The sequence below is a fragment of the Triticum dicoccoides genome, chromosome 6A (genome assembly GCF_002162155.2).
Source record: "Triticum dicoccoides isolate Atlit2015 ecotype Zavitan chromosome 6A, WEW_v2.0, whole genome shotgun sequence".
Taxonomy (NCBI): Eukaryota; Viridiplantae; Streptophyta; class Magnoliopsida; order Poales; family Poaceae; genus Triticum; species Triticum dicoccoides.
Window position 1 is genome coordinate 157,602,145 of NC_041390.1, and position 24,040 is coordinate 157,626,184.

Here is a 24,040-nt window from a genome sequence, read left to right on the forward strand (position 1 = left end):
ATGGCTCCCGCATGGAGCAAATTGTTCCTAGTGTTGTAGGTGATGAGGCTCCTTCACAAGCTATAAGGACAATGGGGATAGGCCACATTCTCCCACAAGAAACACCCCATGTCCAAGTAGAAGAAGAAGGAGTAAGATCCCCTCTTGAGGATTTTCCACAAGGGAAGTCATCACCGACACCTCTTGTACAAGATGCCTTGGGAAGTAATGAACCTATCCAGGAACAAGATCAAGACCCTCATATTCCTGAGCAAGATCAAGAGCAAACTCTTCCGAATAATGAAGAACCAATCATTGAGGCTCAAGATCAAGCTCAAAGTCATGATCAAGATCTAGATCAACCCCAACCACAAGTTTCTTCATCGTCATCACTTCCTACTGAGCAAGAACCTGTGGTTGCAAAGAGAAGGGTGTCTCCAAGGCTAAAGCAATCTCAAGGAGAACTTGACCGCAAAGAGCAAAAAGTGGCCGCCAAGCTAAAATATCTTCAACACCTCACCGAGAACATCTATGGAAGCATCAAAAAGGGGGTAACTACTCGTAGATGTTTGGCAAACTTTTGTGAACATCACTCGTTTGTCTCTTGTGTTGAACCCCTTAAGGTGGAGGATGCCCTTGACGATCCGGATTGGATAGATGCCATGCATGAAGAACTCAACAATTTCACACGCAACAAAGTGTGGACCCTTGAAGAAAGACCCAAGGAATTTCATAATGTCATTGGAACAAAGTGGATTTTAAAGAACAAACAAGATGAATATGGACAAGTAATAAGAAACAAGGCAAGGTTAGTGGCACAAGGTTTCACCCAAGTTGAAGGTTTGGACTTTGGTGAAACTTTTGCCCCCGTTGCCCGTCTTGAATCCATTCGCATCTTGCTTGCTTATGCCTCTCATCATGATTTCAAATTATATCAAATGGATGTTAAGAGTGCATTTCTTAATGGTCCTCTTAAGGAGTTGGTGTATGTCAAGCACCCTCCCGGTTTTGAAGACCCCGATCATCCCTCTCACGTTTATGAACTCCATAAGGCACTCTATGGACTCAAACAAGCACCTCGTTCTTGGTATGATCACCTTACGGCGTTCCTAAGCGAGAAGGGGTTCCAGATTGGGGTAATAGATTCCACTCTCTTTATGAAGAGGGTAAAAGGAGAGTTTTTTGTCTGCCAAATATATGTTGATGATATTATCTTTGGGTCAACTAACCATGCTATTAACATTGAGTTTGAGAATCTTATGACTAAGGAATTTGCGATGAGCATGATGGGAGAGTTGAAGTTCTTTCTCGGGTTTCAAGTGAAGCAATTGAGAGGCGGAACCCTCATCAATCAATCTCGTTATATCCAAGACATGCTCAAGAGGTTCAAAATGCAAGAAGTCAAGCCAATGAAGACACCCATGGCCACAAATGGTCAACTTCATCTTGATCCAAATGGTAAAGAAGTGGATCAAAAGGTATATCACTCTATGATCGGTTCCTTGCTTTACCTTTGTGCATCTAGGCTAGATATTATGTTGAGTGTGTGTATGTGTGCAAGATTTCAATCCGCTCCTAAGGAGAGCCACTATTCGGCAGTGAAAAGGATCCTTCGATATTTGGTTCATACCCCAAACTTGGGACTTTGGTATCCCAAGTGATCATCATTTGAGTTAATGGGTTACTCGGATTCGGATTGGGCCGGTGACAAGGTTGATCACAAGTCCACATCCGGCTCATGTCAATTCCTAGGGAGATCATTGGTAAGTTGGTCTTCAAAGAAGCAAAATTGTATATCTCTCTCCACAGCCGAAGCCGAGTATATTGCTGCCAGAAGTTGTTGTGCCCAATTACTATGGGTGAGGCAAACTTTGATGGATTACGGTGTCAAATGTGACAAAGTGCCTCTTTGGTGTGACAATGAAAGTGCCATCAAGATCGTCGAGAATCCGGTTCAACATAGCAAGACCAAGCATATTGAGATTCGTCATCATTTCATTAGAGATCATGTGGCCAAGGGAAACATTGAGTTACTCCATGTCAACACCGAGAATCAACTAGTAGACATCTTCACCAAGCCCCTTGACGAAGCAAGATTCCGCGAGTTAAGGCATGAGCTAAATATCGTGGATATTAGTAACTTCGGTTGAAACTCTTGCTCGCACACACATACTCATGTACTATCTTGCTTAGATGTAGGCACATGTCTAGGGGGAGCTAGCTCAACTCATGAGCTATCTTATCCTAGAAGTGCATAAAACAAACACAATCTTTCACATAAGCCACTTTAGGTGGTACTTGTGCTTCAAAGATGAGTATTGGTCTTGGGCCCAAGGTTCATATCTTCGCGGTGCCATACCAAGTAAACTCAAACATGGTGGCCTCGGCCACCGCCCTCGCTTGAGGGTTTTGTCCGTGTTTGTTTCGTGTGTGTGGTGTGGTGTTTCTTTTTTGTTGGTTGGTTCTCCTTGCTTCTTTTTGGTACAAGTGCTCCACATATACCCTTTCCATAGTGATAGGACTTTCCTCGCGGCGTGTTCAGGAATGTAGACCGAGTGCCTTGTGAAGTAGGGGTAAGAGTATACACCCAGCCCTGTATCTAAAAATCCACTCATGTCAAAGTTCCTGAATACCCCATGCGCACGGGCCTGTACCATGCCCACGGGGCCCTGTGCCCATGGGTTCTGTACCGTGCGCACGGGACCCCGTGCGCACGGGGCTCACTTAGCCCGTGCGCACGGGGTCTGCAGTTTCTGGTCCTAAAGAGGTGGGGCGTGGGGGGCTCGGGTTCATTCCCACCCATTCGCCCCCTCCACTCCCCAGGAAGCCTCCAGCGCCGTCGCCGTCGCCTCCTCTCGCCGGAGCTCCCCCGGTCCTTGTCGGAGTTCTTCCTCCATGGATCTGGGTCCTGATGGGGTCCTCCTCCGGTTGGTCCTCCCCTCTTGTTCCATCTCCTTGAGTTCCCCTCTTTTTGTTCTAGCTTTAGGGTTTCTTTGCTCCCTAGATTCGTTTGGCCTCAACTAGTTCGTAGATAGAAGTCTAGTGTGTAGATCCGTTGGTCCCTTTGCTGCACCCACTCCCGGAGCTCTTCCTGGTAGTGGCTGCCCCTGGGAGACCCCCGTGTCCACGGGGTGTTTGACCCCCGTGCGCATGGGGCCCCGTGCCCACGGGGTCTAAACCCCCGTGCACACAGGCTATCCAGGAACTATTGCCTAGACTTCTGTCTATCTCCTTGCCAATTATCTTGCACTTGTACTCATTTGTGCCTCATGCTTTGTGTTGTTGGGTTTTTGTGTGTGTTTCAGACTCCGCTGACAAGAGGTCTGAGCTTCATCGCAAGCGTGCAAAAGGAGGTTCAAAAGACTTCACCATTGCTCGTCGTCAGCCGTCTGAAGGCATGGGTCAGGGGTCTGGGGCAGGTCAGGACCGTGCTCGCCGTGCAGCCTCAAAGCGGCCCGTTGTTGAGGCTTCCGATGAATCTGAGGAAGAATATGAATCACAAGATGATGAGATAGAAGAAGAAGATGATCGTGATGAGGAAGATGAAGAAGATGATCGTGATGAGGAAGATGAAGAAGAGGGAGAGGAGTCTAGTCCGGAGGAAGCCACTCCGAGCAGGCGTGACCTCCAGAATATGCCTCTTGTCAAGTGGACCAAGCTAGAGATCTGGGCTGAGAGACAGAACCATCCGTATGTTAAGGCCACGAGTATGGGAATGGATCCCCGTTTCAAGAATGGATTTCAGCAAAGAATCTATCATGAGCTTCTTATGACCAAGTCAAAGAAGTTTGCTCCTCACAAGCAAGTCAACACTGAGAGTTTGCGCGACAATGATCATCTGTATCTCGGTGTGTACTCCGCTCTTGGACGATTGGGTTTGATTCCGTTTGTCACCTTCAACCACCCCTACAATGAAGATCTTGTGATGCAGTTCTTTGCCACTCTGTACTTCTCCAATGATTCTGCTCGCACCCTCACATGGATGTCTGAAACGTATCAGTGTTTAGCTCCTATGGCAATGTTCTCCGAGATCATTCCCTACCCATTCATGGATGAAGAGACTGTTTCTGATGAGTTTGGCATTGTTCGGGAAAGTGGGCAGCGCACTAAAGATGAGATTGCCTTTGCTTACAAACAAGAGAAGTCGTTTGTCACTGGATCAATCAAAGACCTCTTGCCCCTCTATGACACCATGCGCCATATCCTGCGGTATACCCTCACTCCAAAGGCCGGGGATTCCCATAACATTCAGAGCTCCATGCTTGATGTCTTTGTGTATCTTCATCAGAAGAAGAAAGTGGATGTTCTGGATTTCATGTACTACGAGCTACGTCAGTGTGTTCAAGAGAACAAGTCCTTGATCTATGCTCCTTTCATACAGGCGTTGATTGAGACCGTCTGTCCAGCAAAGTACATTGTGAGCTTCAAGACTGTTGTTCCCAAGCGCAACTCCAACTGGACCCCAGCTGCTCCTGCTCCCTATGTGCCCATCAAGAAGGGGCATGATAACCCACAAGTATAGGGGATCGCAACAGCTTTTGAGGGTAGAGTATTCAACCCAAATTTATTGATTCGACACAAGGGGAGCCAAAGAATATTCTCAAGTATTAGCAGCTGAGTTGTCAATTCAACCACACCTGGAAACTTAGTATCTGCAGCAAAGTGTTTAGTCGCGAAGTAATATGATAGTGGTGGTAGCGGCAACAAAAGTAAAGACATCAAAAGTAATGTTTTTGGTATTTTGTAGTGATTGTAACAGTAGCAGCAGGAAAGTAAATAAGCGAGAACCAGTATATGGAAAACTCATAGGCACCGGATCAGTGATGGATAATTATGCCGGATGCGGTTCATCATGTAACAGTCATAACATAGGGTGACACAAAACTAGCACCAATTCATCAATGTAATGTAGGCATGTATTCCGAATATAGTCATACGTGCTTATGGAAAAGAACTTGCATGACATCTTTTGTCCTACCCTCTCGTGGCAGCGGGGTCCTATTGGAAACTAAGGGATATTAAGGCCTCCTTTTAATAGAGAATCAGAACAAAGCATTAGCACATAGTGAATACATGAACTCCTCAAACTATGGTCATCACCGGGAGTGGTCCCGATTATTGTCACTTCGGGGTTGCCGGATCATAACACATAGTAGGTGACTATAGACTTGCAAGATAGGATCAAGAACTCACATATATTCATGGAAACATAATAGGTTCAGATTTGAAATCATGGCACTCGGGCCCTAGTGACAAGCATTAAGCATAGCAAAGTCATACCAACATCAATCTCAGAACATAATGGATACTAGGGATCAAACCCTAACAAAACTAACTCGATTACATGATAAATCTCATCCAACCCATCACCGTCCAGCAAGCCTATGATGGAATTACTCACGCACGGTGGTGGGCATCATGAAATTGGTGGTGGAGGATGGTTGATGATGACGACGGCGACGAATCCCCCTCTCCGGAGCCCCGAATGGACTTCAGATCAGCCCTCCCGAGAGGTTTTAGGGCTTGGCGGCGGCTCCGTATCATAAAACGCGATGACTTCTTCTCCCTGATTTTTTTCTCTCCGAAAGCAAATATATAGAGTTGGAGTTGGCGTCGGAGGGCATCCAGGGGGCCCACGAGGTAGGGGGCGCGCCCTAGGAGGGGCGCCCCGCCCCCCCACCCTCATGAGAAGGGTGTGGGCCCCCTGGTCTTCATCTTTGGCAAGGATTTTTTATTATTTTTTCTAAGATGTTCCGTGGAGTTTCAGGTCATTCCGAGAATATTTGTTTTCTGCACGAAAACAACACCATGGCAATTCTGCTGAAAACAGCGTCAGTCTGGGTTAGTTCCATTCAAATCATACAAGTTAGAGTCCAAAACAAGGGCAAAAGTGTTTGGAAAAGTAGATACGACGGAGACGGATCAACTCCCCCAAGCTTAAACCCTTGCTTGTCCTCAAGCAATTCAGTTGACAAACTGAAAGAAAGAAAAACTTTTACAAACTCTGTTTGCTCTTGTTGTTGTAACTATGTCAAGCCAGCATTCAAGTTTTCAGCATAGATCATAACTAACCACATTTGCAATAATTCTCAGGTCTCATAATTACTCATATCAATAGCATAATCAACTAGCAAGTCATAATAATAAACCTCGGATGACAACACTTTCTCAAAACAATCATAATATGATATAACAAGATGGTATCGCGCTAGCTCTTTCTGAGACCGCAAAACATAAATGCAGAGCACCTTTAAAGATCATGGACTGACTAGACATTGTAATTCATGGTAAAAGAGATCCAATCATAGTCGTACCCAATATAAATTAACAGTGATGAATGCAAATGACGGTTGTGCTCTCCAGCTAGTGCTCTTTAATAAGAGGGTGATGACTCAACATAAAAGTAAATGGATAGGCCCTTCGCAGAGGGAAGCAGGGATTTGTAGAGGTGCCAGAGCTCGGTTTTGAAATAGAGATAAATTGTATTTTGAGCGGTATACTTTCATTGTCAACGTAACAACTAAGAGATGGCGATATCTTCCATGCTAAACACATTATAGGCGGTTCCCAAACAGAATGGTAAAGTTTATACTCCCCCTCCACCAACAAGCATCAATCCATGGCTTGCTTGAAACAACGAGTGCCTCCAACATACATCAGGTCCCAGGGGGAGTTTTGTTTGCAATTAATTTTGATTTAGTTTGCATAAAGCATGAGACTGGGCATCCCGGTGACCAGCCATTTTCTCGTGAGTGGGGAGCGGAGTCCACTCCTCTTGAGAATAACCCGCCTAACACGGAAGATAAGGACAGCCTTGGTTGATACATGAGCTATTCGAGCATACAAAACAGAATGATTATTTGAAGGTTTAGAGTTTGGCACATACAAATTTACTTGGAACGGCAGGTAGATACCGCATATAGGAAGGTATAGTGGACTCATCTGGAATAACTTTGGGGTTTAAGGGATTGGATGCACAAGCAGTATTCCCGCTTAGTACAAGTGAAGGCTAGCAAAAGACTGGGAAGCGACCAACTAGAGAGCGACAACAGCCATGTACATGCATTAAAATTAATAAAATTGGATGCAAGCATGAGCAGGATATAATCCACCATGAACATAAATATCGTGAAGGCTATGTTGATTTTGTTTCAACTACATGCGTGAACATGTGCCAAGTCAAGTCACTTAAATCATTCAAAGGAGGAACCACCCCATCATACCACATCATAATCATCTCAATAGCATGTTGGCACACAAGGTAAACCATTATAACTCATAGCTAATCAAGCATGGCACAAGCAACTATGATCTCTAATTGTCATTGCAAACATGTTTATTCATAATAAGCTGAATCAAGAACGAGAGACTCATCATATTTACAAAAACAAAAGAGATCGAGTTCATACCATCTTTTCTCATCTCAGTCAGTCCATCATATACCATCATAATTGTCTTTCACTTGCACGACTGAACGGTGTGAATAATAATAAGAGTGTACGTGCATTGGACTAAGCTGGAATCTGCGAGCATTCAATAAACAGGAGAAGACAAGGCAATATGGGCTCTTGGTTAAATCAACAATAATGCATATAAGAGCCACTTCAAAAATTTAATTATGGTCTTCCCCTACTGACCCCCAAAGAAAAGAAAAGAAATAAAACTATTTACACGGGAAAGCTCTCAATAAGCAAAAGAAGAACGGGAAATATTTTTGGGTTTTCTTTTTAATTATTACTACTACATCAGAAAAATAAACTACTCTTAATTTTTTTGGTTTTTCTTAAGGTTTAACAAACACACAAAAAAAACAGGAAAAAGAAACTAAACTAGCATGGATATTACAGTGAAAGAGTATGAGCACCGACATCTAGCAATGAGTGTGTGTGAACATAAATGTTGTCGGTGAGAAATACGTACTCCCCCAAGCTTAGGCTTTTGGCCTAAGTTGGTCTATGGCCACGGCTGGCCTGGCAATATCCATAATAATAATTGTTGGGGTCGTATTGTGATGAGGAAGAATAGTTGGGATCATACTGATGTGCAGCGGTTATCGCCTGCTAAGCTGCAGCGTGGAGTCGAGCTGCCTCCGCTCTCCTCTCGTACTCTTCTGCTTCCTCTCTGGTAATAACATATCTTCTTTTTGTCTGTGAATCAAAGAAGGCAGGAGCAGGGAGAGTAATATGGAAAACACGTTGTTTATCAAAAATCAAACGATATAAGAGAGGTGATTCAGGCCTCTCGACAAACTGGTGCGAAGCCATAGAGTCATAATCTAAATATGCAGGAGGCAACTCCGTATCACCCTCACGAATGTCTATCTCAAGAAAATGAGCTAAGCGGGTTGCATAAATTCCTCCAAAGAAATCTCCATTATGTCTATTATGATGCAAGCTACGAGGTACAATGGCTCCCATATGATAAGATTGGTCTCCTAACACATCACTCCTAAGAATGCTAAGATCAGGGACACATATGTGACATGCTTCATCCTTAGCATTTATGCATCTACCGATGAAAAGAGCAAAATAATGTATAGCAGGAAAGTGAATGCTCCCTATGGTAGCCTGCGTTATATCTCTAGATTCCCCCACAGTTATACTAGCAAGAAAGTTTCTAAATTCAGATTTAGGGGGATCCCTAACACTACCCCATGATGGAAGTTTGCAAGAAGAAGTGAAATCCTCTAAGTCCATGGTATAAGATTTGTCATAGAGATCAAACATGACTGAAGGAGAATTATGCGAAGATGAATACTCAAACCTCCTCACAAATGAACTTGTGAGATCATGATACTGGGGGCATTTGTTAGCCTCAAAATCCTCAAGACCGGCATTGCGCAAATATGCTTTGAATTCTTCTTTAATTCCCGCACGGTCCATAAAATTTTCCGACGGCCATTCGCAAGGCCGTACCGGAGCGTCTCTTGGTGGATCCTCGTCAGCATCGCGCATAGCAATCCTGGGTCCTTGCTTCTTAGAGGAACCACCTTGGAACATCTTCCTAAGCATAATGTCTTTCTTTGAGAAATTCTGAAATTTTTAGTAACTTCAAACAAAAGTGAACCAACTTCAATAAAACTGATAGCAACTACTCCTACAAGTGCCTAGAGCCTATATCAAGCATTAGAACTACTTGGAACCATATAAATTTGACATGCAAGCTCAAGAACATGGTCACCTATGCATCACAAATTTGCAAAGAATAAAGCACTAGAACAAAAACTAATTGGACCAATGGAGGAGTCACATACCAAGGAACAATCTCCCCAAGCAGTTTTGCGAGAAGTGCTTGGAGCAAGGAGATCGAAAATCACAGCAAAAGTGGCTGGAACTCGTGCTTGAGTTGGTTTTTCGGGTTTGTGTGAGACAGAGGAAGAAGATGGGTGCTGGGATAAGTGGAGGAGGGCCACCGTGGGCCCACGAGGCAGGGGGGCACGCCCTAGAGGGGGGCGCCCACCACCCTCGTGGCCAGGTGGCAGCTCCTCCCGCGGTAATTTTTCCACAATAAATCCTCAAATATTCCCGAAAAAATCATATTAAATTGGCATGGCATTCTGAGGACTTTTATTTTCGGGATATTTTTATATTGCACGGATAAGCCATGAAACAGACTGAAAATACTATTTTACTTTATTTAATATAAATAACAGAAAGTAAAAGTGGGGTACAAAAGTTTGTGCTTCTAGTTTCATCCATCTCATGCTCATCAAAAATAATCCACTAACAAGGTTGATCAAGTCTTGTTAACAAACTCATTCCGATAATCATGAAGCCGGAGAAATTTCGAATAACACTAAGTTACCTCAATGGGGATATGCACATCCCCAATAATAAGAATATCATATTTCTTCTTGACAGTAGGAAGAGGAAATTCAAAACCTCCAAATATAATCGATGGAATTTTTCAAATAGAGTTGATACTATGAACTTGAGGTTGTTTCCTCGGAAAGTGTACCGTATGCTCATTACCATTAACATGAAAAGTGGCATTGCCTTTGTTGCAATCAATAACAGCCCCTGCAGTATTAAGAAGAGGTCTTCCAAGAATAAAAGACATACTATCATCCTCGGGAATATCAAGTATAACAAAGTCCGTTAAAATAGTAACGTTTGCAACCACAACAGGCACATCCTCACAAATACCGACATGTATAGCAGTTGATTTATCAGCCATTTGCAAAGATATTTCAGTAGGTGTCAACTTATTCAAGTCAAGTCTACGATATAAAGAGAGAGGCATAACACTAACACCGGCTCCAAGATCACATAAAGCAGTTTTAATATAATTTCTTTTAATGGAGCAAGGTATAGTAGGTACTCCGGGGTCTCCAAGTTTCTTTGGTATTCCACCTTTAAAAGTATAATTAGCAAGCATGGTGGAAATTTCAGCTTCCGGTATCTTTCTTTTATTAGTAATGATATCCTTCATATATTTAGCATAAGGATTTGTTTTGAGCACATCAGTTAATCTCATACGCAAAAAGATAGGCCTAATCATTTCAGCAAAGCGCTCAAAATCCTCGTCATCCTTTTTCTTGGATGGTTTCGGAGGAAAAGGCATGGGTTTCTGAACCCAAGGTTCCCTTTCTTTACCATGTTTCCTAGCAACAAAGTCTCTTTTATCATAACGTTGATTCTTTGATTGTGGGTTATCAAGATCAACAGCAGGTTCAACTTCTACATATTTATCATTACTAGGTTGAGCATCATCATGAACATCATCATTAATATTTTCATTAGGTTCATGTTCATTACCAGATTGTGTTTCAGCATCAGACATAGATATATCATTTGGATTATCAGGTGGTTCAGCAATAGGTTCACTAGAAGTTTGCACAGTTCTATCATTTTTTTCTTCTTCTTTTTAGAAGAACTAGGAACATCAATATTATTCCTTTGAGAATCTTGCTCGATTCTCTTAGGGTGGCCTTCAGGATACAAAGGTTCCTGAGTCATTCTACCAGTTTTAGTAGCCACTCTAACAACATAATCATTTTTCTTACTATTCATTTCATCAAGCACTTCTTTTTGAGCCTTAAGTACTTGTTCTACTTGAGTGGTAACCATAGAAGCATGTTTGCTAACAAGTTTAAGTTCACCTTTAATATTAGCCATATAATCACCCAAGCGTCTAATCATATAAGCATTTTCTTTTAATTGTCTACCAAAATAAGCATTGAAGTCGTCTTGCTTAAACATAAAGTTATCAAACTCATCCAAGCACTAACTAGCAATTTTAGTAGGAGGAACTTCAGCTTTATCATATCTATAGAGAGAATTTACCTTTACTACCTGTGTCGGGATATCGGGATCAGGAGGTTCTTCAGTAAATAAAGAATTAAGATCATATGTTTCTTCAACAGGCGGTGAATTAAGACCATGTATTTCTTCAATAGGAGGTAAATTATTAACGTCTTCAGCTTTAATACCTTTTTCTTTCATAGATTTCTTTGCCTCTTGCATATCTTCGGGACTGAGAAATAGAACACCTCTCTTCTTCGGAGTTGGTTTAGGAATAGGTTCAGTAATTGGAGCAGGAGTTGGCTTAGGAGCTGGCTCAGGAGGTGCCCAATTATTTTCATTTGTCAACATATTATTCAATAGGATTTCAGCTTCATCCGGTGTTCTTTCCCTGAAAAGAGAACCAGCACAACTATCCAGGTAATATCTGGAAGCATCGGTTAGTCCATTATAAAAGATATCAAGTATTTCAGGTTTCTTAAGAGGATGATCAGGCAAAGCATTAAGTAACTTGAGAAGCCTCCCCCAAGCTTGTGGGAGACTCTCTTCTTTAATTTGCATGAAGTTGTATATTTCCCTCAAAGCAGCTTGTTTCTTATGAGCAGGGAAATATTTAGCAGAGAAGTAATAAATCATATCCTGGGGACTACGCACACAACCAGGATCAAGAGAATTAAACCATATCTTAGCATCGCCCTTTAATGAGAACGGAAATATTTTGAGTATATAAAAGTAACGTGATCTCTCATCATTAGTGAACAGGGCAACTATATCATTTAACTTAGTAAGATGTGCCACAACAGTTTCAGATTCATAGCCATAAAACAGATCAGATTCAACCAAAGTAATTATATCAGGATCAACAGAGAATTCATAATCCTTATCAGGAACACATATAGGTGAAGTAGCAAAAGCAGGGTCGGGTTTCATTTTATCTCTAAGTGATTCTTTGTTCCATTTAATTAATAACCTCTTAAGCTCATATCTATCTTTGCAAGCTAAAATAGCGGCAGAAGATTCCATATCAAAAAGATAGCCTGCAGGAATAACAGGCATATTTTCATCATCACTATCATCATCGTATTCAGATTCAATAATTTCTTTTTCTCTAGCCCTAGCAATTTGTTCATCAAGAAATTCACTAAGGGGCACAGTAGTATCAGGCATAGAAGCAATTTCATCATAAGTATCATGCATAGCAGAAGTGGCATCATCAATAACATGTGACATATCAGAACGAATATCAGAAGCAGGTGTAGGTGTCGCAAACTTACTCATAACAGAAGGTGAATCAAGTATAGAGCTAGATGGCAGTTCCTTACCTCCCCTCGTAGTTGAGGAATAGATCTTGGTTTTTGGATCTCTCAAGTTCTTCATAGTGATAAGCAGATATAAATCCCAAGTGACTCAAAGAATAGAGCTATGCTCCCCGGCAACTGCGCCAGAAATTAGTCTTGATAACCCACAAGTATAGGGGATCGCAACAGCTTTCGAGGGTAGAGTATTCAACCCAAATTTATTGATTCGACACAAGGGGAGCCAAAGAATATTCTCAAGTATTAGCAGCTGAGTTGTCAATTCAACCACACCTGGAAACTTAGTATCTGCAGCAAAGTGTTTAGTAGCAAAGTAATATGATAATGGTGGTAGCGGCAACAAAAGTAAAGACAGCAAAAGTAATGTTTTTGGTATTTTGTAGTGATTGTAACAGTAGCAGCGGGAAAGTAAATAAGCGGGAACCAGTATATGGAAAACTCGTAGGCACCGGATCAGTGATGGATAATTATGCCGGATGCGGTTCATCATGTAACAGTCATAACATAGGGTGACACAGAACTAGCACCAATTCATCAATGTAATGTAGGCATGTATTCCGAATATAGTCATACGTGCTTATGGAAAAGAACTTGCATGACATCTTTTGTCCTACCCTCCCGTGGCAGCGGGGTCCTATTGGAAACTAAGGGATATTAAGGCCTCCTTTTAATAGAGAATCGGAACAAAGCATTAGCACATAGTGAATACATGAACTCCTCAAACTATGGTCATCACCGGGAGTGGTCCCGATTATTGTCACTTCGGGGTTGCCGGATCATAACACATAGTAGGTGACTATAGACTTGCAAGATAGGATCAAGAACTCACATATATTCATGGAAACATAATAGGTTCAGATCTGAAATCATGGCACTCGGGCCCTAGTGACAAGCATTAAGCATAGCAAAGTCATAGCAACATCAATCTCAGAACATAATGGATACTAGGGATCAAACCCTAACAATACTAACTCGATTACATGATAAATCTCATCCAACCCATCACCGTCCAGCAAGCCTATGATGGAATTACTCACACACGGCGGTGAGCATCATGAAATTGGTGATGGAGGATGGTTGATGATGACGACGGCGACGAATCCCCCTCTCCGGAGCCCCGAACGGACTCCAGATCAGCCCTCCCGAGAGGTTTTAGGGCTTGGCGGCGGCTCCGTATCATAAAACGTGATGATTTCTTCTCCTTGATTTTCTCTCTCCGAAAGCAAATATATAGAGTTGGAGTTGGCGTCGGAGGGCATCCAGGGGGCCCACGAGGTAGGGGGCGCGCCCTAGGGGGGCCCCACCCTCATGAGAAGGGTGTGGGCCCCCTGGTCTTCATCTTTGGCGAGGATTTTTTATTATTTTTTCTAAGATGTTCCGTGGAGTTACAGGTCATTCCGAGAATATTTGTTTTCTGCACATAAAACAACACCATGGCAATTCTGCTGAAAACAGCGTCAGTCCGGGTTAGTTCCATTCAAATCATACAAGTTAGAGTCCAAAACAAGGGAAAAGTGTTTGGAAAAATAGATACGACGGAGACGTATCAGGGCGCAACCCTAGGCCTGAGGATCGTGCTACTTACACTCCAGGCATGTCCTCTACTGCACGGATCCCTCGTGGTAAGGCCCAGTCCGTTGGCTCTGAGGCCATCTTTGCCAAGGGAGAGAAGAAGTCGCTGTTCAAGACCTTGAGCAACATGTTCAAGATGTGTCAGTCAATTCAGCGTCGTCAGATCAAGGAAATCAACAAGGAGAAGCTTGTTCGGCGTGAGCAGAAGGCAGCACGGGCTGCTGCTGGTGAGGAGGTCGGTCCAGGTTCTGAGGACGTCGACAGTGAGGCCACTGCTCGGTCTTTCCCAATGGCCGGGTGGCGTTTTGATGATGATGATGATGCCTCGAGTGCTCCTCCTCTTGTCTAGTGGGTCTCGTGTCGCCATTTGTCTCCTTTTTGTTGTCTTGATGACAAAGGGGGAGAAGTGGTGTCGTGTTTCTCGCTGTTGGTTGGTTTTAGTTGGCTTGAGATACTCTTATTTCCTTTCCGTCTGTGTGGTTGTGAGCCTCTAGCGTTATTGTGAGACTCTAGCTTTATTATTGAACCGTGCTATTATCCTCGTATGCTTATTGGGCCTCACATTATTTGCTCACCATACTGTGTCATGAGATCTAGGCACCGTTATAGGTTTATTTTGACGAATCTCATGACTTATCAATAATGATCTTGGTCGAACCTCCTACGGGTGTACTAGATGCATTCTTGTTTTCGGGCACACATATAGGGGGAGCTATCATGATCATTATTTGTTCCATGGCCTTCTATCTGTTTATCCTCTTTGCCATGCTCTAACCACGTTGTCATCAATGCACCAAAAAGGGGGAGATTGAAAGTGCTAATGGCACTTAAGCTATTTTGGTGTGATGACAATGTGGTTAGTTGAACTAATATCGGTTGCTAAAGTTTATCTCAGGTTATTGGTTCTAAACGCCCGCGATGGAGATGTGTGACCCCTCATTTCAAAAAGAACAAAGACGTGGTCTTTCGACGCTTCGAAGGTTTAGTTTTGGTTTGCTTCGAGTCGTAGGAAAGACCGCACTATTAAGAGGGGTCTGTGTGGACAAATGTTGTGTGGGAATGCCTTTGCCGAGCCTTACTCTCTTACCCTTCCCACTCCAACCACCTCATATGAACCTAGTGTGTGTGCTGTGGTACTCAGAAAGTTGCAACAGTAAGTTACTGGGTACCCCGTGCGCACGGGGTCTTTTGACCCCCGTGTGCACGGGGTACTGGGTAACTCTCTGGGTACCCCGTGCGCACGGGCTCTTTTGACCCCCGCGCGCACGGGGTGGTGCGATTGTCTCTGGATACCCCATGCGTACGGGGCTGACTTAGCCCGTGCGTACGGGATCCAATGGGCAGAAATCCCCACCCTCACATGAACACTATAAAAAGGCCCTTCTTCCTCCAACCCTTAACCCTAATGTCTTGTTGAGCTCCACCATTGCTACACCCCATTTTGCTCAATACTCTCAATCCCTCCACCCAAACTTGTTGAAACTTTGGGGACTGGGAGAGCAAGACCCGATCTACAACTTGACCAAACCAAATCGCGTTCCCCACAACATTTCTTCCCCATTGACTTATTACTCTTGGAGCTTGGGCTCCTAGGCGGTTAGAGGTTCCTCCGGAAGCTTCCTTACTTGTGGTGTGCTCCGGAGAAGTTTGTAAAGATGTGGTGGTCGCCTTCAAGACCAACCCCGAGTGGTTCGAGGCTCATCCGTTGGGGGTGACTCGAAGGAGAATATAGTGAGCCTTTGGTGGCATTCCGCAAGCTTTGGCTCCGGCACCGCTCCAAACAGAGATTAGCTCTTCCCCAAGGAAGAGTGAACTTTGGGTTAAAATCCGCGTCCTCGTCTCACTTGTGGTTAATCCTTTCCCGCACCTTTCTTTGTTGTTGTATGCTTGTTGGCTTGCTAAGTAGTTTGTTGCCTAGCTTTTCTTCTTGGAGCTTGCTTGTCATATAGGTTGCATTCACCTAGTTGCATATCTAGTGAACTCTTTTATCTGCTAAGCCTTAAAATCCACAAGAAAGATTAAAATTTGTAGTCTCCTATTTACCCCCCCTCCCTCTAGTCGACCGTATCGATCCTTTCATACGTATTATATAGTTCTAGTTGGCGGGGGCAACAAACGGAGTTGCACATAGTCTACTAGGCAGTTGGCCGGGGCAACATACGAAGTTGCACATCTCACATACCAGGATAGATGGATGGTGAAAACTCCACATTCATGAGGGTAGTGAAAAGTTGCATATAGACAGGGTGGTAAAGTTGCACATCCCACTAGTAGGGGATGGTGTGGATCGGGTGCTAGCAGAAAAACTACACATCCATAAGGAATACAAAAGAAAGTTGCACATCACTGTTAGATAGTTGGCCATCATAGCATATGAAGTTGCACATCTACTGCTAGGCAGTTGGCTGATGTAGTAAATAGTGAAAGCACATCCACGGATAGGAGGAAAGTTGCATGTCAACTACTAGCCAGTTAGCCTCGGCAAGAGACGAAGTTGCACATCTCACTCCAAGAGGGTAGTTGGGGGGTGGAGGTGCCATCAGTAAAAACTGCATGTCCACAGGATACGTGCGAAGTTGCACATCCATTGCTAGATGGTTGCACAAAATAGGTATTAAAATTTCATAAAATTTTTTTATCGAAACATACCCATGCGGGATCTAGTTTCGAAGAGCACGTCGCAATGATTTCAATGATGGAAATGGATCTTAATTCGGATTCGTGGTTTAAAAGTTATGGCTTTTTAAAATCCATAAGTCGTGAATTAAATGCTAAAAAGTCATCCACGCCATGCAGTAAAAAAGCCACAACCGAATGCATGTGGATCATTTAATGAACTGTTGATGAGTCGATTTCGTTTAGCCAGTTGAGACCATAAAAATATTTCCTAATCAGATGGAGGAGACAAATACTTTCCAAAAAGTCTGGCTGCTGGGAAGCGTTAGCGAGCCAACGGCTGCTCGCTAAACGCGTCTTTCTTTCTTTCCTTTTTTATTTCTTCTCAACCTCAGGCGCTCAAAAAAAAAATCTTCTCAACCTTTGCTAAAAAGAATAATCTCTTTTCAACCTTTGTTTTACTTCTGTTTTCAACCATGTGATATTGGATCTTAAATGTCTTTTTTTTTGCAGGAAAGTCTCTTCCTATTATAAAAATGAAAAGGAGATAAGTATTGTAATCATTGGTGGTGATACTTACGGTTACCCCCAACAACAGGCAGTGGTGCCAACAGAAAGTTGGGGACGGCTGATGAGACTGCTTTGAAGTAGGGATCTAGCTACCCGGCTTGTTGGGCCTTATCGTTGCCAAGAACCCCTATTTCCCTATGAGAAACTTAGGTTACTTCTTTTCTAGAGCATACAGATTGCACTTTGTTTACTCCTTTGTTCAAAAGTACAAGCACATTTTTATTGGTCAAGTTTAAAGTTTGATCATGAATTCGTTTTTCAAATACATTGCTAGTCGTCGCAAACAAGAAATGAATGCAGTGCTAGCAGTTACAAATCGCAACTACTTCCTCCGTTCCTAAATACTTGTCTTTCTAGGCATTTTAACAAGTGACTACATACAGAGCAAAATGAGTGAATCTACACTCTAAAACATGTCTACATACATCCGTATGTAGTAGTCATTTAAAATGTCTAGAAAGACAAATATTTAGAAACGGAGGGAGTAGAAAAGAAAACACTATTGAATACAAACGCTATTGTATCGATTTTTGTGAAGTAACATGCATATCATTTGCTTATGTTTGTCAAAACTTGAAGTTGGACAGTCAAAATTATGCAATATACTCCCTTTGTTTCAATGTAAGACGTTTTTTGACACTGCATTTTGAGACAGAGGAAGTATTTATTAATGGTGGGAGTACTATGCATGGCAAGTAGTAAATCTCCATGGTCTTTGAATTGAGCTAATGGCTATGCTCTCAAATTTTGATGGACATCACTAGCTATGGCAATATGTTCAAAAATAATTACACGAACAACAACGATGTAAAAAAGATACCAAAGTTCAAAATTTATCACTATACAACACCACCTTGTAAAAATGTTTTCTTATGGTAAGAAAGTGCTTATTACACCATTCAAAACACAATTTTCTGGATATCAAAGAGTTTGCTTACTTAAAGCTTTTGAATGTAGAACAATTACATGATAAGATTTTTTTTAACAAACCAACGGTACTACTTTTACTAGTCCATTGGAGAGCCGAGATGTTAGCAATAGAACATTCACAACAGGATTTAAAAGTATGTACATGTAAACAGACAAGCTACAGAATTGCACAGGAGGAAGCCTGGGAATGCACATGAACTATCTCAACATTTTCCCTTCAAGACCAAAAAACCCGTCAAACTCCAGTATCACCACCAGAGATGATGCTAACACAAATATTTACCATGATGGACGAGCATAAATACATGGGAAACATTACATGGAAGTGAAAGGTGACAGACACAATTCTGAAAGCGTGTGAGTACTAGTTAGCATCATAAGTTCATAACTATGTTTGAAGATCGCATCCAGTTGATAGCAAAACTGTTCCAGTGACTACTGCAACAATCAATATCCTTCCCTAAAGAAGCAGCCCAGCCTATTCTTTAACCAATATGAGATTATGGTCCATCCCTGTGGCGACTTGTAAGACCTCTACTCCTTCCAAGGTATCGATGAGACAAGGCTCTGCCTCATCCATTGAACTGCCCAAACCTAGTCTGCCATTTCGGCCAGATCCCCAAGCCCAAACTTCTCCTTTCGACATGAGAACAATGGAATGAACACGGCCAGCTGCAGCTGTTATTGGGTTCTCACCAACCAGATAGTTGACTAGTGCTGGGGCATCCTCTTGACCAGGTCGTCCAAGCTGGGAGCTGCAGTTCCATCCCCATGATAGAATACCAGTTTTAACATTGTCAGTGCCTTTGGTTGATATATGGCACAGAGCAAGCGAGTGGCCAGCACTCGCTGACACAGAGAATGGGATGTAGCTTATGTCGACGGGAAGCAATTTGGCCCAGCCTGATTTCCTACCAAGTTGTCCATAAGTGTTGTCTCCACCACTCAGTACGGTGCCATTAGCTGGTTAATACGTAAATCACATGAGAGGAATATAAATATAACGGAACTGAAAACTCTGACACCCCCCAAAAGGTACAGTTTTAGATGATTGTTGTTCATTTGTCCAAAGCTGTGCATTCCTAATATAATATCTCTGTTTTGGTGCTCATGCATTAAAAAAATCTCCGTCATACTACATGCCCAAGACTTTATGCTTTCACAGCAGCCCAGCTCCTAGTTTTCTATGTTAATACAATGAACGAATCAAATAAGAATAGTCAGAAAGAATGCTGGTGCTTGAAAAACCTGATGCAAATTGGCAATATATATTTACTATTCATTTCTGAAAAATATAAAGCTGCTATTTCCAAGTTCGAACTCATTATGAATACTAAAAAAAAACAAATATTGCAGATGCAACAATGCCCTACGTCTTATTAAACACTACTGCCTTCAGAGAGAGAGAGAGAAATAAGTACAGCAGAAACATTATGCATAGCAAGTGCGCATAAGAGCTTCAATTTTGTAGGTGAAAAGAAATACTCACAGCAGAGAATCAGGGAATGATCAAGCCCACAGGAAACATCAGACACGTCAAGATGAGTCACTTCATGAACAAGAGAAGGTTCCCAGATGATGGGCATATTGTCCTCGCTCCGAATTTTGTCGACAACCATCTTTTCAACAGCCTCCAACATTGAACTTGAATAGTTATCCTTTGTTTTCCCAACGTATTCTTGTGGAGAAGGTGCTTCGGTACTTTGACCCATATCTCCTAACCTTCCATTTTCTGAAAACCCCCAACCGAACAGCCCTCCATCCTTTGTCAGTGCCATGGCATGCCCCCATCCAAATGATACCTACCATTTTCGCTTCATTAAAACATTGCCTCACTAGTAAGCAGCATCCAATTAGTTCATTTCAGGGCAAAAGTTATCACCTTAACAACATCGTAACCAGCAAGGGCCTCCACTCTAGAAGGCATTGTGGCCTCCACAATGTCTTTGCCAAGCCCAAGTTGGCCACGCTTTGATCTCCCCCATACCCATAACGAGCCATCGCACCCAATTGCTGCGGAAACAACACCTGAAGCGGATACAGCTCGAACTTGAACATTCTCCAATCCTCTCACCTGTTCTGGATTGCTCCAAGTATTCCTGTCATTTAGCAGAATGGTAAAGCATTGCACCTATACACTTGGTAAGTGTTAAATAACACCTATGAATAACACAAATAATAGGTTGAGGTTTTGAGCTACAATTTTAACTCATGCCATTGGCTAGTATTTTATTTAAGGCTAGCATGGGCAAGAAAAATATGGGTGCATCATATCAGTTTGGTTGATGTATGCTTTCCATGTTAAGGTTTGAATGCTCTGATCAGAATATACTCAATATGAAAGCTGAAAGCAGTGCAAGGTGTGCGCGTGCGGCATACATCAGCAAGTGGCCACGTTATTATATTTCAATAAAGAAGTGACCACGTTATGTGAGCCATTCTTCAGCATCTTTGTTATGCTGGTAGCACTGAACAAGCACATCACTGTTGCTCATTATCTGGGCCAGAAAGAAATGGTGCTGCATATACTGGAATAAATAATTCATCGCTTTGGCATGAACTCATACTGGCATACATAACCCCTATCATGATACTCTGCAGACTTCAGTAAAATTGCAATGGGTATAATTGATTTAGGTAAGTGACACCAACTCATTTAGTTCAATTCATATACTGATTCGCCCCGAAGGGCAGAGGAGATGGGGAGGAGGGTTAGATCACCTCGGGGCCTGGAGCCCGCGGCCGAGCTGGCCCTCTTGGTTGCGCCCCCACGCCCAGACCTCCCCGGCAGAGGATACGGCGAGGGAGTGGTAGTGTCCGGCTGCGACCGCATCGACGGACGGCGGGAGGGAGGGCACGGGCGTGGGGACGTAGACGTCCGCGGCCGGCGCAGGCTGGCCCACGGCCCCGTGGCTGTTGTCACCGAACGCGTACACTACGCCGGAGCGCAGCGGCGGAGGTGTCCCGCCCGCTGCAAGCGCGGATAGGAGGCAGCGGCGGAGGCGGGAAGCGCAGGGGCGCGCGCGGAGGAGGGGAAGCATCTGGGCAGGGCAGCCGTCGAAGGGAGGCGAAAGAAGACGGCGACGGCTGAGTCGCGGATGATCTAACCGTGGACCGGTGAAAAGCTGGCCCTATTCCAACGCGTTTCTTGGCCCGGCCCAATTTAAGAACTTCATTACTGTAAGCATAGAGCCACGGAGTTTATTTGTTTTTTCTGCGGGAAGAGCCACAGAGATTTGCATACTGTGATAAGCCTTTTCCCAAAATGCACGTGTATTTTCTTACAGCAACAATTAACTTTATTTTGTCAGAAAAATCACATATACTACTCAGTACGTAGTTTTTTTTTGTAAAATAACCATTTTTTCATGAGAATTATAAAGAAGATGCAATAAGGCCGCTGTCATCATAATCTAGCCGCCCAATTGCACGTACGATATGATCAGATGAGGGCCAGGGAAAGAAAGGCGCAGAAGTTGGTTGGTGAAGATGATGAGAGATGCAATGCACTAATTTTCATAGCACGATATAAATATTACAAGCATGCACGCAGCACGCGTACAAATTTACATTTTACACCCACCCTCGCATATATACCTCTCGCACGCTCACGTTTCCCACGACGACGGGTACCATGCACAGGACGACGATGCTCGGATCGGATCGGATCGATTTCGCCTAGTGGAACTTGAGGCTGGTGAGGATGTTGTTGTTGACGGGGTCGGAGAGGTGGTCGAGGAGGTTCTGGAAGGGCCCGACGCCGGTGAAGATGGCCTGCAGGGACATGCCGAGGAAGGCGAGCATGGCGAGGCGGCCGTTCTTGATCTCCTTGAGCTTGAGCTCCTTCATCTCCTTCTCGCTCTTGGTGCCGAACCCGAGCGGGTTGAAGATGGGCCCGCCGGGGTAGGCGGGGTCGCCGGAGCCACCGAGGTACTTCTCGAGGCCCAGGAAGTACTGCTTGCCCATGGAGCCCGGGTTGTACCAGTCCTGGAGCCGCCGGTGCTCCGCGAAGCCGATGAGCGCCATCTCGAACACGAAGAGCGTGTAGGGGTCGGCCCAGTACTGGTAGGTGCCTGCCGGCGGGATCGCGCCTGCCTGGAACCACGGGATCGCCGTCTCCGGGGGCACCAGACCCACCTTGCCCAGGGCCTCCGGGGCGATCATGCCCACCACCCCCATCATCGCCGTCCGGCCGTTGAAGATCTCGCCGTAGGCCAGCCACCTGGGCTCGATGAACCCGCCGGTGCCCTCTGGGTCGGACAGCCCCAAGGGGTCGAAGCCAAAGTCACCGGGCAGCCTGCAAAGCACAAAACCCAACACCTCCTAAATCAGCTTCTCTCTACCACACTGCCAATACACATACACCAGGTGTAATATGTTGCCCCGCGACTTACGTGCCGTCGAGGTAGGTGAGGGACTGCTTGGACGCAAACCACAGCTGCCTGTTGTCATTTTGCTGAAAGAGAAGAAGAAGAAGAAAGTTAGGAACTACTCCAGCTAGCTCTCATCAGATCAAAAGAGAACATGCAGCATGACTAGAGTCGAACTGACCTTGGCAGGGGGGCTGGAAGATGCCCTGACGACGAAGGGGGACTTCCGGGAGGAAGACGACCTGGAGATGGAAGACTGCAGAGGCCTCCCCAGCAGCTGCCTCCCAGAGAGAAGACCCTGGGCCGCCATTGTTCCTGCAAGCTCCTCCTCCTCCTGCTCCGAGAGATGAGGCAGGCGTGGTGTGTGGTACAGACTGAGATGAAAGTGTGTGCTCCAAAACTCACCCACTGCTACAAAAGGAGAGAGGAACGTGCGCCTGAGGCTGGGCGGGGGTGGGGCCAGGGAAATCTTATTCCGATGTGAGGTGGAGCCTCAGCGGATGAGGGCATCTGTGGACCCAGTAGAAGCCCGCCATGTGGCGGGTGCGCTGGGATAAGGAGGCTGCCACCTGGCCTCTCATCAGCTGAGGCTGCTTAACTGCATTCCCTTGGCTCAGATTTTTCAGCAGCTTGTGGACAGCACAGACAGTTGCAATTTTTGTGTCTGGCTAGAGAGTATGCATTCCGTGGGATACGAGATATCATGGTTGCCCATATGAGCCTATCATGTATCACCATCTGGATAAGGGGATCTTTCGGATTACTAAATCACCAAATTTCTTCAATAAATTAATACAAATATATATATATATATATATATATATATATATATATATATATATATATATATATATATATACTTTGGCGGTTAATATTGTGTGCGGTGATACGAGACCAAAGTGAATTTTCACAAGGTAAAGACAATTGGATCTTTAATTCTCCACAAAACAATCACTGTGCTGCCAGTCTGTTACATTCTGATGAAAAGATAAATATGTTGGATGAGGTTTGTACCTGTATGTTCTACAGGTAACCCATTTGATCCAAACAAAAAGGAAGCACAGTGTATCCGCCAAGACTACATATTGTAGTTAATAAACTTCAGCCCGCTCCAGAAGTACACATTTTACATACCAAAATGGGTGGCTTTCTTGTCTCCTCTCATTTACCTGATAGACAAAAGGTTATAGTTAGTTAAGGTGATAATACAATTTACTAAAAACGGACCAGATTCTGATACTTATGCATGGAACTGTTGTTTAATCAGATCTGAAGACCACTAATACAAGAAATTCCCATGAAAAACTATGACAGTGGAATGCCTCCAAAAAAAGAGATATCAGAACTTGGTATGGAGTATCTTTGCAAATTAGAGGCACAAACACTTTGGTGTGTTTGCTTTATGCCTAAGGTTGACCTGCCAAACATTGGATGGCTAGCCAAT

At 43.9% G+C, this 24,040-nt stretch overlaps 2 protein-coding genes across 2 annotated transcripts; both read right to left on the reverse strand.

Moving 5' to 3' along the window:
• Positions 1-18,414: 18,414 nt before the first annotated feature.
• On the reverse strand, positions 18,415-21,301 carry LOC119316395 (ultraviolet-B receptor UVR8-like). The gene is made up of 4 exons (XM_037590717.1): positions 20,948-21,301; positions 20,109-20,325; positions 19,716-20,028; positions 18,415-19,189 (listed from the first exon to the last, which is right to left on the reverse strand). Exons 1-4 carry the CDS (start codon positions 21,265-21,267, stop codon positions 18,705-18,707), a joined length of 1,335 nt encoding a protein of 444 aa, XP_037446614.1. The 5' UTR covers positions 21,268-21,301; the 3' UTR covers positions 18,415-18,704.
• A 415-nt stretch (positions 21,302-21,716) lies between these two features.
• Positions 21,717-22,991, reverse strand: LOC119316396 (chlorophyll a-b binding protein 8, chloroplastic-like). Its single transcript, XM_037590718.1, has 3 exons — positions 22,778-22,991; positions 22,621-22,682; positions 21,717-22,523 (listed from the first exon to the last, which is right to left on the reverse strand). Exons 1-3 carry the CDS (start codon positions 22,904-22,906, stop codon positions 21,905-21,907), a joined length of 810 nt encoding a protein of 269 aa, XP_037446615.1. The 5' UTR covers positions 22,907-22,991; the 3' UTR covers positions 21,717-21,904.
• Between the last annotated feature and the right edge of the window lie 1,049 nt (positions 22,992-24,040).